Source organism: Saccostrea echinata, unplaced genomic scaffold (assembly GCF_033153115.1).
Source record: "Saccostrea echinata isolate AGI-Se365-2 ecotype Australia unplaced genomic scaffold, CSIRO_AGI_Sech_v1 ptg000027l, whole genome shotgun sequence".
In the NCBI taxonomy this organism is placed as follows: Eukaryota; Metazoa; Mollusca; class Bivalvia; order Ostreida; family Ostreidae; genus Saccostrea; species Saccostrea echinata.
This window is the reverse complement of record NW_026889776.1, coordinates 1,913,413-1,928,481: the sequence shown is the minus strand read 5'-3', so window position 1 is coordinate 1,928,481 and position 15,069 is coordinate 1,913,413. Positions and strand designations below refer to the sequence as shown.

Sequence of the window (15,069 nt, the reverse complement as noted above, 5' to 3'; positions counted from 1 at the left end):
ATCTTGGGTCTTCAGAGTAGGTCGGCTGAAAAGTAGGTCACCATGACCTACTTTTGAAAATTTATGGCTTTAATTAAATATTTCAGGTACTAATTGGCTTAGAATCATCAAACTTTGTCAGTTGATCCATCATGGGTCCGCAGAGTTAGTCGACTGAAAAGTAGGTCACTGTGTCGTACTTTTGAAATTTTATGGTTATAATTTTAAAAATATCTTAGGTTTTAATTGGCTTAGAATCATCAAACTTGAATGATGCATCTGGGTCCTCAGAGAATGACAAGTGATAAGTAGGTCACCATGACCAACTCTCAGGTGCTAATTGGCTTAGAATCATCTTGGGTTCTTAAGAGTGTTTCATCTAAAATGTAGGTCATGATGACCTACCTTTGGAATTTCAAGGGTTTATATAAATATACAGGATACTTAGAGGCTTCAAATAGAAGTGATGGGTTGTACAGTTTATCAGAAGAGCAATTCAAGGCCCTTGGGCCTCTTGTATCTCTTTATTATCTTAAATCTGAAACAATTCAAGATCACTGAGAGGTTATATATATATATATATATATATATATATATATATATATATATATATATATATATATATATATATATATATATATATAAGTAATGGATATATGCCGAATACTGTTCTATATGTAAAATTATCAGACTGTTTGAGGCCCGTTAGGGCCGAAAACAGTCTGATAATTTTACATATAGAATTGTATTCGGCATATATCTTACTTAAAACATTGCTATTTAAATGTCCAAAAGTTACCTGGGGGAGTCCGATAATTACACAATAGGAGTTCAGGCATCAATAGTTTTCTACCTGAAACCATCTAATAAGTAGACAAAAGAAAAGAGAAAGTTTTTTTTTAAGACAGTAAAATCAGTGAGTGAACTCTTTTGTTTCATTCATTCAATGGCAGTCGTTTGGCTTAGCAGGAACTATGGACAGTGGTCAAGTGATGAGGGATTTTTTTTATGATTCGGAATATTTTTTTTTTATTAAGTGCGTTTGACATTGATACAGATACAGTGTTGGATGATATCTTCGAAATGCATTTAAAGTAATAATGCGGATTTTTATCTAAATTTTGATTGGATGATATAATGAAAATCTTGGGTTTAAAAAGTGCGGTCATCATGGTCATTGGCGAACAAACCTCGTTAAATGAAGAGATTCGCAGACTGGTTCTTTATCAGAAATGGATTTAAATTGGCTTATTCCCAGTGATGTATCGAAAACGCTTTGCAAAAAAAAAAAAAATGAATGGAAAGTGTTACTTTTGTGGAAGTTTAAGACTCCAGTTTCTTCTTGGATTTGCTATTTTTAACAACTTAATTTCCTCGCGTTCGCTTACCCTGAACTTTTTCTCCCTAACTTTTTTTTGGTTTCTGGACAAATTAAACCTTGATTTCACTCTTGTTGTTGTTTTTTAACTACTGTCCGATTTTGTTATCACTGCCGTCCGATAATATATTATTGGACTGCTAATCATTATTATCGGACGACTACAGGTAAATTTTAGACTGCAAGAACAAAGGCATGACGTCACAGCAATGTTTTAAATATATATATATATATATATATATATATATATATATATATATATATATATATATATATATATATATATATATTAATGTTATAGTCTTAAAATTAAAATATAATAACTTACCATTTTTTAAAATGTTTATTAAAGGTTATTGATAGACATGCACGCTATATTGTTGAATAGAAAACTTCTTGACAAGATATAAAATCACAAAGTCCATTTTGGTGAAATGGACTTGCTAAGCAAGATACAAAATCAGTATGACAGAATTACTTGAAGACTCAAAAGGAAAATAAGACCAAATTTTTATATTTTCCACTTTTGGTAGCTCGAGAGTCACTTCTAACTTCAAACCCTTTATCTGGGTACTGGTAATTATCATCTTTGTTTGTGATAAATTTGTATCTTGATTGATTATGCCTGACCAGCTAAATACAAGTGCTCTCATTAATTTTTTAATACATAATCGTTTTACATTTATAGCATTGTCACTATATATAAAACATATACATGTAGTATGAAATGCATGCGCGGATCTAGAAGGGGGGGGGGGGCGGAATTTGCAGAGTTATTAAAAGTATATACTGAAGCAAGTAAAAAAATAAAAAATGACTTTGGAACCACCCACCACCACCCCTAGAAAACGTGGACCACATCATCACTACCACGAAATAAGTTATTTCACGTTCTGGAAATGGATTTTATTTTATTTTTATTTATTTATTTTTTTTTGCTTGTCAAGAAATTTTCTGAGTTTAGGCCTAAGGAGATACGCAACGTACCTTACCTACTGATAATTTTTCAAGATATTCTTAATTTAGGATTATAGTGCCATCAGATGTTCGTAGACAAAAAAAATCATCATGCATTACCAGGGGTTTTGAAAAGATTTCAGTTGATGAAAATTCTTGTATAATTCAAAGAAAAATATACAAAAATTACTAAACATATATTATAGATGTTTTGTTCATCTAAACGTGACCTGTTTGAAAAGAAGTGTACAACAGCATATATAGAGATAATGTAGCACACAGTTCCTTTTAGTATCAGAACTCTTCAACTCCAGGGAAAAAGACAATAAAGTTCAAACTACGTTGCGCATGTACTTCATACGTTTGGGAAGGGAATTTTAGGGGTTTTTTTCGTTTTCGTTTTTGTTTTTTCCGCTTGTCAAGAACTTTGACTTGCCCCCCCCCCCCCCCGAAAACATCCTGGATCCGCGCCTGGAAAAATACAAATCGGGAGCAGACAAAACACGGACCTCCAAAAGCATCAGAGGTGGGATGGAGGAGTAAGCATCCCCTGTTGACCTGTCACACCCACCGTGTCGGTGCTCCTTGTCATGATCAGGCAAACGGAAAAAAATTAGTATGAAAAACGTCAGTCAGCATTCGACTTATAATAGATTGTATTTGCGTATCGACCATACGTAGAACTTGCGAAATGTTGAATTCACAAGAGACTGTTGATATCCTGTTCCATCAATTTGTTTGTCAATAGCTAGCTTGTCTCATTTAGAAATTGTTCATACGTAGAGCATGCTCTTGCATATTGAACCAACTGGGAGACATAAATTCCATATACAGGTGATAAAGGTATATTGCTACATATATTAGGCAAGTTGACGATAGATCGAAAAGTTGAAGTCATCACGATGTAATATAAATTGTAAATAATTGATAAATAAATTGTTATAAATTCCTTTGATTTCTTGGAAGAAGAACTAATATTGACCTCGCCTAGAAAGCTATATGCGATCTTACTGTTTCATTACATGAAAGAACGCCGTTGTCAAATTGGGGAAGAATTTTCCGGATTTTAATTCGTTTCTTCTCTGAAAATTAAGATTCATTCGGAACTCTACTACACTTTTAAAAAGACCCGAGTAAACTTGTGTCGTCCCAGCAACCCAACCGCGTCAAAGTGTTTCAAAACATTATGTGAAAACTGAAATAAAGAAAAAAAGTACTTTAAAAAGCTTCCCAAAGTTGTTGGAATAATAGTCAATGATGTCTGGATCCAGGTAATATGCTGCTTTTACAGAAATAGGTCAACGGTATATTTTTCGATTTGAATTTGACATTTGCTAGAATTTCCTCTGTTATTTCTCCCAAACCCCAATCAACACTGTAATGAGTGTATTTGACTATCAAATATAATTTGTGAAGTTTAACAGGATTGAATTTGTTTATTGGTGTGAAAAATTTACCAACACGATATAATCGGCAGCTGATTTGTAGTTTCAGGGACGTAAATACGTCCTTGGTAGCTGCATGCAGAACTCTGAACTGTAGCGTTATTGTTTTTTATCCCATGTTTACCCCTTTATCCCGTGGATATGACTCATTGGATAATTTTTTCATATTCCACAGTTAAGTGCAGTTGTGACGTCACAATGGTTTTAGCGTTAGCGTGATGAAGTAAAATAAAGTGGAGTCCTATATATACAACAGTGTAAAACATTGGTTGTGAAGTATTAAACATGGGATAAAAAGAATCTCCTATGATTTGTAGTTGGATATGACTTTTATCCAACTTGTTGTGTGTTTTTATCCCCTTGCCAAGGCTCGGGGATAAAAAAACACACAACTCGTTGGATAAAAATCATATCCAACTAAAAATCATGGGAGATCCTATATATATTTTAGTCTTTGACCATAACACTACAGATCCCGTAATGTAAATAAAATGCAATTTACGGCGCAAGATTTTCTGCACACTTTGGGGATGTATTTCGCCACTTTCCAGCGTTGGTCAATCAACGACCTTTCATCCACTAATTCTAGACATTTTTATACAGGTTGGTTATAGAATATGTCTAGAATTAGGGTATGAAAGCTTGTTGATTGACCAGTGCTGGAAAGTGGCGAAATACATCCCAAAGTGCGCAGAAAATCTTGTGCTGTGAATTTCACTTGCTTTACACTACAGGATCTGTACTCATTGTGTAGGGTTGCCGTTATGGTCAAAGACTAAGATATAAAACCATAATGCTACAGTTCGGCAGCTATGCCCCTGGAAGTTTTGATTTATATTAAGTTGAAGTCCTATTTCAATTATAGATTTCTATTTTCAAATATTTGGTACCTATATCTTATAAAAATTTGAAAGGATGTATTTTCTTTATTCAGTGTTGTTCCACATACACCCAAAAAGAGAACAGATGCATTGCCATCCATAGATGCCACAAATGAAATACAGGATCCACTTGATTATTCATTTTGTCGGCTAAATAAAGTAGAGGGTAAGGATTGAATACACTTTACTCCAGCCCCTAAGCTATAACGTATTCAGCAAACTATGTGTCAGAATAAAAAGAACCTCATTTAATGTATAAAAATTTTTTAACTACACATTTTACACTTCACAGATGCACTAGACGAGGAGCCCAGATCATCTCCAAGAAAGAATCAAGGCCTTACCGAGGATGGCAAATCTACAAGTCGATGTCTTCGTTTAAACAATAACAGCCTTCAGTCAATTGAACGACTTGGTGAAGTCATAAATGCCAAATTTGAAAATCCCAAGAATATTGCTTGGATTGACTTATCTTTCAATGAACTCACAACTGTTGATCCGGTAAAATATAGTGATCATTTTTCTACAGTCACATTTTTGGACTTACTTACTTTCCACTTATCTTCACTAGGCATATCTAAAACTAAAAACAAAGGTACATGACTTGAAGGCAGCAAAACTATTTTGTAAAATTTCAAAAGAAGGCAATATTTTTTATAAACTATGAAGAAATGAGGGGGGGGGGGGGGGGGGAGGCTTACCATGTACATTCTATCATTTTATATACATTTAATAGCAAGAGACTTTCTTCATTTAAAAATACATTTTTTTTTATTACAATGTTTTGAAATCAAAATTAACATGATTTAACATTTCCCTTCATCTTCTGTACAAAAGACTTCCTTCACATTTATGAAATTCATAATCCTAATTAATTGTCTTAATTTTTATTGCAAGCGCCTATGATATTTACAAGAAACTTAATATTTCAAGTCATGAAATGTATTGCATCATGAAAAGGATTGCCCTCTATAAACACAAACTGTCCATTGTCAGTCAGTAGGTTAGGATACATATAATGGTTATACCAATTTCTGAGTGCTTGACCCAGCAAAAGGAAACCTTTTTGAAAAAAAATTGAGTGTCTTCTTTTTTCAAAGAGATCTTGCAATTCTATCTGAGTTTCTCTCTCTCTTTTTTTTGCGCCTAATAAATGATAATGCTGTTTAAGGCTTTCATTTCTTTCATGGAAATATTTCTGCAATTTCTACACTAAATTTGATTGTTCATCTCTCATTTGAGATATTTTTACCACATTGTTAATTTCATGTTTTCAACCAAAATAAAAAATGCCTTGAAAATGTAAACATTTGCATTTATTATGATGTTTTGTAGGTTCTGTTAGAGTTTACTGAGCTTCAGATCTTATATCTCCATGGTAATCAAATAGCAGACATTAAAGAGGTTGCTAAGCTTTCTGCTCTGAAGAAGTTACGAAAGCTTACAACCCATGGCAACCCACTGGAGAAAGCAAAGGTAGGAATGAAAGAAATGAAGACTTGCTGCACATGATCAGAGATTGTTGTGAAACTATTTGAAAAATTCTAATTTGGCCAGTTTAGCTTTTTTTTTTTGTTAAAGTTTTTTTTTGTTGGGGGGGGGGGGGGTTAAGGATGAAAAGTTATTGAGTTACTATTTGTAAAGAGTTAAATAAACAACAACCACAACGTGTGATGAATTTCATTATTTTAACATCTTAACAGATTTTTATGACTGCATTTTGTATCTTTAAATAGTTAAGAACAGGAATTATTTATGGTGTAAAAATGGTCAACATTTGCAAATTTAGGATATTTTGCTTAATCTAAGGGGTTTCAGTTGTGACTCATTACTCTAAATACCTGTTTTAATCAAATTTCATATAAAGTCATGCAGTACATGTAGGTTTTGTGTGCAGGAAACACACTTACATGATTAAAAGCTGTCAAACTGATCACAGATAATTCCTTACTTAATGTTTTTTTGATAAAAAAAAAGTTCTAAAACCAAAAAGATACACAATACCAAAGTATGTTTATTCTTGTATAGTTGTATATAGTGTAGAGGCTAAACTTAACTCCCTTCCCTGCATTCAAACATTTTAACACATATACCTTTGGCCTGCAATCAACACTTTAATGCACATTTCATTTTTGGTGTTTTCTGCTCTGATAAAGCTCAAATTTTGAATGGTTTGATATTGAATGATTAGGTAATAAATTTTGTGATTTGTTGTAGTTAAAAGAAACATTACTTATAGAAGCAAGTTTCTTGGTACGCTTTAGATTGACATGTTTTATAATTTTAAAAATACAATGTAGAAGTAAAAGTTTTCTATAATTTTTTGACAAGTTTTAAATTCAAAAGAGCAATATCTGATTTAAATTGTCCATCCAGCCTACTATTAACAGTAATCTGTTCCCAATTTAATGTCCTTGTATAAACCACAGGGCCAAGTTTACCAACTTGCCACAAATCAATCTTGAGGAATTCACAATTGTTCAAATAAAGGACATTTCCTAAAACCAAGAGGATATAATCAGAAAATGGTAAAAGCAGATCAATAGTGTCCTGTAAAAGTCTCGGTAACCAGGCTTAAGCATATCCATAGTAGTATGTGAGAAAGAATCTTCTGCAAAGGAACAGAAAAAAACCCTCATTTTTTGAAAGCATTGTAGAAGTCTCTACATATAATCAAGATAAAAAGTGCAAGTCCTAGCTAGGAGTCAGGTTGAGACTACAATAGGGAAAAACAAGTACATTGATTATATATTTCTTCTAGAATCATTGTAGAATAGATTGGTTATATTTAACTGTAAACTTAAATATTAAGCCTCATTAATATATGACCATAGATTACAATTACTGAAAAATTTGACTTAAATTGTATGTCACAATACACTAGGGTATGATATATTTACTCATTTACTGAGAAGCAACATTTTAACTAACTGGTTTTGGCAAACAAATAACTTTCTTCCAAAACTGACTGGGGACTTTTAGTAAATGCTTTTGAATTCATTCTTTTTAAACATGTCCTTTGGTGTCTTGATAGGGTTACAAGTTCCAGATCCTGGCAATGATTCCACAACTCCAGGCCATAGACTTCAGTCGGGTAACAAAGTGTGATCGGAAAACAGCGGAGGTATGGAACAATCTCAACAGTGCTCCAAAGAAAAAGAAAGAAAAAATAGAGGATGACTGAGGAAGTTACTGCGGATATTCATTTTATTATTTTATATATTGTTAATTTGATTATAAATTTCACATGCAGTGTAATTTATGTGACTATTGAAATAAAACATGTAGTCACACTAATAATTATGAAGAATTTACATTACAAAGTAATGTATATATTGTATACTTTGCATTTATATTTATGTAGTCAAACAAAATGAAAATAAGTTTTCAGATTAGAAAAAGGCAAGTTGTCATATTTTAATATTTCTGTGATATTTCAAATGGGATAGTGTATTTTTATGAATTTTACAATAATTTGTTATTAATTGAAAATTGTTTTTGTATTTGGATGTGAAAAATTATTAAAGATTGACATGTACATACTACAATTAAATTATCAAAATAAAGTCACATAAAAACCTGTCAGAGTCAGTCACTTTTAATGTTTACAGAGAATGGGTTTACCTTTTGTTTATGTTTAGACAATAATATTAAAATATTAAAGGAGGTTATTGCTTTGTAAGTATATATTTCATTGTTGACCTTTTAAGAAATGCAGATTAGGTTCAGTCAAGATAGCAAGATTTTCAAGTATGGAATTTTAAAAGGACCACATCAAAATACATGATTTTCAGTTTCTTCAAATGTTACAAATTAATATTATTTATTGAATTATTTCAAAATGCAACTCCTTCTTCAGGTATATAGTCAAAACCATTTAAAATTAAGCAATGTCAACATTCATACTTGTAATTCTGTTAATTAATTTTCATTCCAATGAAAAATGTTCCTGGTGTTAATAAAACGAACAATCCCTTACATTTAATATATGTATATCAAAAAACACTTCAGAATTATATTGACATGCTTCTCACTGATTTAAATGAAAACTTTTGATACTTTTGAGAAAAAAAAAATAGAATTTGAATTTCGCAAAAGAAATATTATACATATGTTTGGTCAGACCAAGTCCAAACCAGTGGATGTAATTTGTTAAAAAAAAAAATTAAAAAAAAACACTTCTGGTTTTAATTTAAGTTTCTTATCATGTTTCTTGTATCTTGAAACCTTATCAGTATCAACAGAGTCCATGCACAGATCGAGGAGGGGGGTATGCTCAGCAGCCCCCCTTTTGGGGATTTGGAGAAGTAAACATTTTCCTAGATTGTCAAAAAGTTTTTAAGTCGAATTTTTTAGTAAATGCATTTGACCCCCCCCCCCCCCCCCGGAAAAAATTCCTGGATCCCTGCAGTCTGTTAAACGTACAGATAAAGACGGATTGCAACTTTGTGTGTGTATCTGAGCAAAAATTAAACAAATATTTTGTTTGAAATTTATCAACTACTGCATGCCAGGAGATGGTATTTTTAATCTAAGGAAACATGAAATGACACCCTCTTTCCTTTGTAATTAGACCCCCAACATATATACATGTATATATCAGGCCCGTAGGAAGCAATTTCAGTTGGGGGGGGGGGGGGCACAGCCATACACTTTCAGTTGAGGGGGCACCATCAACTACCAAAAAATCCTTCACAAGCAAAAAAAAAAAAAAAAAAAAAGGTAATCAGACGTTTTTATTGAGGGCGCACAAGCATATAGTTTCTATGTTTTCTATAGTACTCTATATATCGGCAAAATTATTGGGGGAGGGGGGGGGGCACGGCCTCATGTGAAATCATCCTCAAGAAGTGTAGATTCAAGCTTGTTAAAAACATGACCCCCAGGGGTAGGGTGGGGCCACAATGGATGTTCAAAGTTTTGCATAGGAAAATATAGGAAAAATCTTTAAAAAGCTTCTTCTGAAGAACCACTGGGCCAGGAAAGATGAAACTCATGTGGAATCATCCTCAAGTAGTGTAGATTCAAATTTGTGAAAAACATGACTCGCAGGGGTAGGGTGGGGCAACAATGGACGATCAAATTTTTACATAGGAATATATAGGTAAAATCTTCTCAAGAACAGCAAAGCATGATTAGTTATTAACTATTCGGAAGTATCCTAAGGTATTGTAGATTCATGTTTGATAAAAATCATGACCCCCTGAGGATAGGATGGGGCCACAATTGATTATTAAAGTTATGCATAGGAATACATAGGAAATTTAAAAAAAAATCTTCTCAAGAACAACAAAGCTATGATTGGTCATATTAATATGGAAGCATCTTCAGATAGTGTAGATTCAGATTTGTAAAAATTTTTCTCAAGAACAGCAAAGCTTTGATTGGTCATATTTATATAGAAGCATCTTCAGATAGTGTAGATTCAGGTTTGTTCAAATCATGACACCCGGGAGTAGGATGGGACCATAATGAAAGTTCAAACTTGTAGGGAAAAAAGTCACAGTTAGTCAAAGAAATATGTAAGCATCTTAGTTAGTGTAGATTCAATTTTGTTCAAATCATACCCCCCCCCCCCCGTCCAATTAGGGGTAGTTTAGGACAACTTATGCATTAAAGCGTTTAATACTGAACTGATTTTTGCTTTTTTTCCTAGCCACAGTGCTCAGGTGAGCGATGTGCCCATGGGCCTCTTGTTTTTTTTTTTTATTGCTTTGGTTCTTTTTGTTTTTGTTTGTTTGTTTGTTTGTTTTTAATAAATCCAATAGAATGGAAATTCTGGCATTGCCCCTCCTTTTGAAAAAAAATCGTAAACAAGACTTCTTTCTTATTATGCTTATGTATTATTCTTGGTATTTAATTCTTCTTAATTAAATTACATTTAGATTTGATCGTATCCTCGGAATTATTCAATGTTTGATTTAACTTTCATTGCTCAACCGGAAGTTTCAAATCTAGCGGTCAGATAATACTTTTTATCATTTTGCTGTTCATCTACATTCTGTAGGTATGGAACAGGATTGCACTGAAAATTCACATTCTAGGCGTGTATTGGACACGGATATTCAAATTTACGAAGAGCTAGAAATGAAAGTTGAAGAATACGACCCATCTTTTGAACATGACAGCGGTGAACATTTTATTGAAGAACAAGGGTCTTTAATAGAACCAGTTGAAACTGCAAAACAATGCAATGGCAACTCCAGATCATCTTACCCAAGGGGGCAGTTAACAATGGGGCAAAAACGAGAAATGTGTATTTTCAAGGAAGAAAATCCTAAATACACAATGAGAAAAATTAGGGATCATTTTCAAGAAAAATGGAATCGACACATTGGTCACTCAACAGTTAGTGACATTTTGAAGCTCAAATCAAAATATTTAAGTCTTCCAAAATTAAGGGAAAACTGTCGGAGAATCAGAAAAACGAGGAACTTTGATATGGAAGAAAAGCTCTACAAGTGGATAGTGGAGAATAATATGCGTGGTGTTGGAATTACAAACAATGCAATAAAAGAAAAGGCACAGTCTTTAGGGGAAGAATTTGCAGTTGATGAAACTTTTTCATATTCAAATGGATGGCTGCATTGTTTCAAAATAAGATATGGGCTCAACAAAAGAAAGATAGCCACAGAGACAAGCCCTGTAGTTGTGGGATCACAGATTGATTTCATGAATCAGATACATTCAGAGTTGAAATTTTATGACTTAAATGAAGTGTACTGTGTTGAGGAGCTAAAGCTCATATATAACTTGAAGCCATATCGACAAACATCCACTATGGCAAGTGTCGTAGTAGGTTTGTGTTCAAATGCAAATGGATCAAACATGCTAAAACCTTTTGTTTTCACACCACCATCAAATGCAAAAATTCTTGGAGAAAGATTTCAGCCAGACAACTATGCATGGTTCAGGATTATCAATAGCAAGGATGTAAATCTCTTCTCAGACTGGATACTTGATTTTGATGAACAGTTGAGCATCAACAAAAAGAAAGCTCTGCTTTTACTGAAATTTTCTCTCCAGCATGAAGAAATAGAAAGTGGACTTCGAAACATAAAGCTCATGTATCTTCCTCAGAGTGTTGAAGAAGTGAGTATGAATAATCCTTTTGATGCAGGGTTATTGGATGAATTTAAGACTCGATACAGAGGCTATTGTCTACAGCATTATATTGAACAGCAGTCAAAAGGTGAACAGGAAAATTTGGGATTGAGAGATGCTCTAAGATACATTTACAATTCCTGGGTTACGGTTCCACCGCAGACTATCCTGAAATACTGGCAGCAGTCTAAGTTGTTGTCATGTGTTGAAGTGCTGAACATTCCATCCAATGCAGGGGAGAATATAGGAAATGATGCACAAGTCTTGATGCGAAAAATTGAGGGAGATCACAAAATGACAATAGAGCAGTACCTTAGATTTGAAGAGATAAATAACATAACACTGCAGAGTGAAACAGATACAAATAATAAAGGACAGGGTACAGAAGTAACAGATGAGTGTCCAAGAGTCTCTTGTACAGAGGCAAGAGAAGGACTTTTGAAATGTATCAGATTCACAGAGCAGACAGAAAATGCTACTCAGAAGTTACAAACTATGTGGAACATGATGAAGTGGTTAGATAAACAACAATGAATACATGTTTAACTTCCTGTAAATTGGTTACATTTTTGTACTTTTTATACAAACAACATTCCTTTTAAAAAAATGAAATATTACATTTCTTTATATCATTGATTTAATTATTATACTATTTGAAGTACATTTTTGTACTTTTTGTTGACAAATATGAAAGTAATAAATACATGTACTTTTAGATGTATGTTGAGACCGTTCTCCATACCTTTTGCCCTTTTGGATGTGAAATGTATACATTGTATATATTGTATATCAATTCAACCTGTGTCAGGGTTAATATCTATGTAAGTCTTTTGAAAGTTATATATACTTGTACTTCCAATTGGATTTCACTTTTAGTTAATGAATACATTTATTAATGAAATTCCAAGTGTCCTTTTTGTGTTAACAAACAAAAAAACCCATGTGATTCTTTACTGTTAGGTTATGCATGTAATTAGATAGTGCCAAGAATTTTATACCAAGAACTTGAATTTTGTCTCAATGATCATGAATTATTTTTGTGGAACAGTTCTTAGATTCAATTTTGAGCAATGCCTTACTTAGTATAATAATCATGGTAACTACTTACCTGATACAGGTATAAAATTTACAAAAGGATTATTCATTTTTAATGACATGTTCACACTAAGCTGAAACTCTGCAACAAAGGCCCTGGGAGTCATTGTTTGAACAAACTTGAATCTACACTATGTAAAGAAGTTTTCCTATTAAGTTTCAACTTTTTTGGCCCAGTGGTTCTTGAGAAGATTTTTAAAACAAGCCACCAAATTTTCACTATTTCTGAATTATCTCCCATTGAATGAGGGCACAGCCCTTCATTCAAACAAACTTGAATCCCCTTCACCTAAGGATGCTTTGTGGCAAGTTTGGTTGAAATTGGTGCAGTGCTTTTAGAGAAGAAGTTGAAAATGTGAAGAGTTTACAGATGGACTTCAGACAAAATGTGATCAGAAAAGCTCACTTCAGCAGGTGAGCTAAAAGCAAAACAGAGGCTCATAGGTCTCAATGCTCACTTGGGTCACTATAATCCTGCTTTTCTTCAGGAGATATTTTCCCCTATATATTCCTGTGTAAACTTTGATCACATATTGTGGTCTTCTCCTACCCCTGGGGGTCATATCTACACTACCTGAGGATGCTGCCATATAAATATGACTTATCATGGCTTAGTTGTTCTTGAGAAAAAACATTTTTCCTTTATATTCCTAAAAACTTTGACTGCCCTTGTGGCCCCATCATACCCTCAGGGTCATGATTGGGACAAACTTGAATCTACTTTATCTGAAAATATGACTACCGGTAAACATGGCTTTGCTGTTTGCGAGTCGATATTTAAAAATTTTTCCATAATTGATCGCCCATTTGTGGCTCCTCCCTCCCCTGGAGGTCATAATTAGAACAAACTTGTTTATACATTTCTGAGTATGTGTCCATGTAAATATGACCAAACATGGCCATTTATTTTTGAGATTTTTCCTCTTTGTTTCCATGTAAAACTTTGATTGTCCATCATGGCTCCACCTTATCTCCAGGGGTCATAATTTGAACAAATTTGAATTTATGTGAAAAGTTAAGGAGTGTAGATTCATGATTATTCAAATCATGGCCCTTAAGCTAATAGGGGGCCACAATAGAGGGTCAAAGTCTAGATAAAAAAAACATATACTTGAGCTTCCTCTACTTTAAATTAAAGTTGTTGAAATCTTGGGCTTTTAAGTTGACGGTCACAATTAGGGTTTGATTTACTGTAGTATCTACATATTTTACTCCCAAAAAGCTCAATCCTTTGGGTAAAATGAGTGTTAACCGAGTAATCATCAAAAATTTCTTGTGCCTGTGAAATCCATTTTCTTCACATGTGTATATAAATTCCTGATTTTGGATAAAATGGTAACAACTCTTCATATAATTATAAAGAAAGACAAATCTACTTCATTAAAATATTTTGCTTTATTTATGCAAAATATAATTGTTACATACAAATAATGATCATCCTGAGTATCTAGTACAGAGTGTTACCATGGCAACCTACACTGAGTAAATCAGACTGGTGTTGTCCACATACAGTCTAAACAAAATACTGTGCATTCAACCCAGGTTACTAAAGCCTGACAACCCAAACCAAGACGTACAGGAATACCCTCCCCAAAGGGCGCATTGTCATACAACTGAATCATTTAAGAAGGAAATAAAAAGCTGGGTTCAAAACACGTGATAATAACAGGGTTACAAATTCTGAATAAAATACATAAATCTAGATCTGAAGTTTTGAATCTTGACAACATTCTACACAAATTCAAAGTTCAACTAACTGAGATTCTTGGAAATGTTTGTAATTTATAGTTGTGAAAGTCATTTGTTGTGATTTGCCAAATATCTGAAATGATGCATCTGTTATTAATGCTTGTGAACTCGTACAGCTGATAAGCTAGACTTTCAGTCATAACAAATGTATAATGATATGATTGTAAAAAATAAACAAAACCACATATAACAAGAGCTAAAATGAAATAAATATGATCATTCAACATACTAAGCTATAGTGTAAATATATAGATAATACATGTATATAGATATATGGGTATATATATATTAAACATCTAAAACAAATCACAATCACAATTAACTTTCATATGTAAGATGTCCAATGTATGTACAAAACTAGAACAAGTTTTAACATAATAAACTAAATTAAAATATATCCAAAGTTATTGCTAACAGGAATTTTATTCACTGCAGTTTTAGTAAATCAGTTTAGCTTTCTTAACGTTCTAATTTCAATGTT

At 33.0% G+C, this 15,069-nt stretch overlaps 3 protein-coding genes across 3 annotated transcripts in view; 2 read left to right on the top strand and 1 right to left on the bottom strand.

The window, feature by feature from the left end:
• Window positions 1-15,069, bottom strand: part of LOC133193419 (uncharacterized) — a 144,129-nt gene that overhangs the window by 24,733 nt on the left and 104,327 nt on the right. The gene's annotated exons all lie outside the window — the stretch shown is intronic.
• On the top strand, window positions 3,472-7,918 carry LOC133193294 (leucine-rich repeat-containing protein 51-like). The gene is made up of 5 exons (XM_061329245.1): window positions 3,472-3,585; window positions 4,694-4,806; window positions 4,933-5,141; window positions 5,976-6,116; window positions 7,675-7,918. The coding sequence occupies exons 1-5, from the start codon at window positions 3,569-3,571 to the stop codon at window positions 7,822-7,824; spliced, it is 630 nt and encodes a 209-aa protein (XP_061185229.1). The 5' UTR covers window positions 3,472-3,568; the 3' UTR covers window positions 7,825-7,918.
• LOC133193095 (uncharacterized) lies at window positions 10,650-12,278 on the top strand. Its single transcript, XM_061329070.1, has one exon. The coding sequence runs from the start codon at window positions 10,650-10,652 to the stop codon at window positions 12,276-12,278; it is 1,629 nt and encodes a 542-aa protein (XP_061185054.1).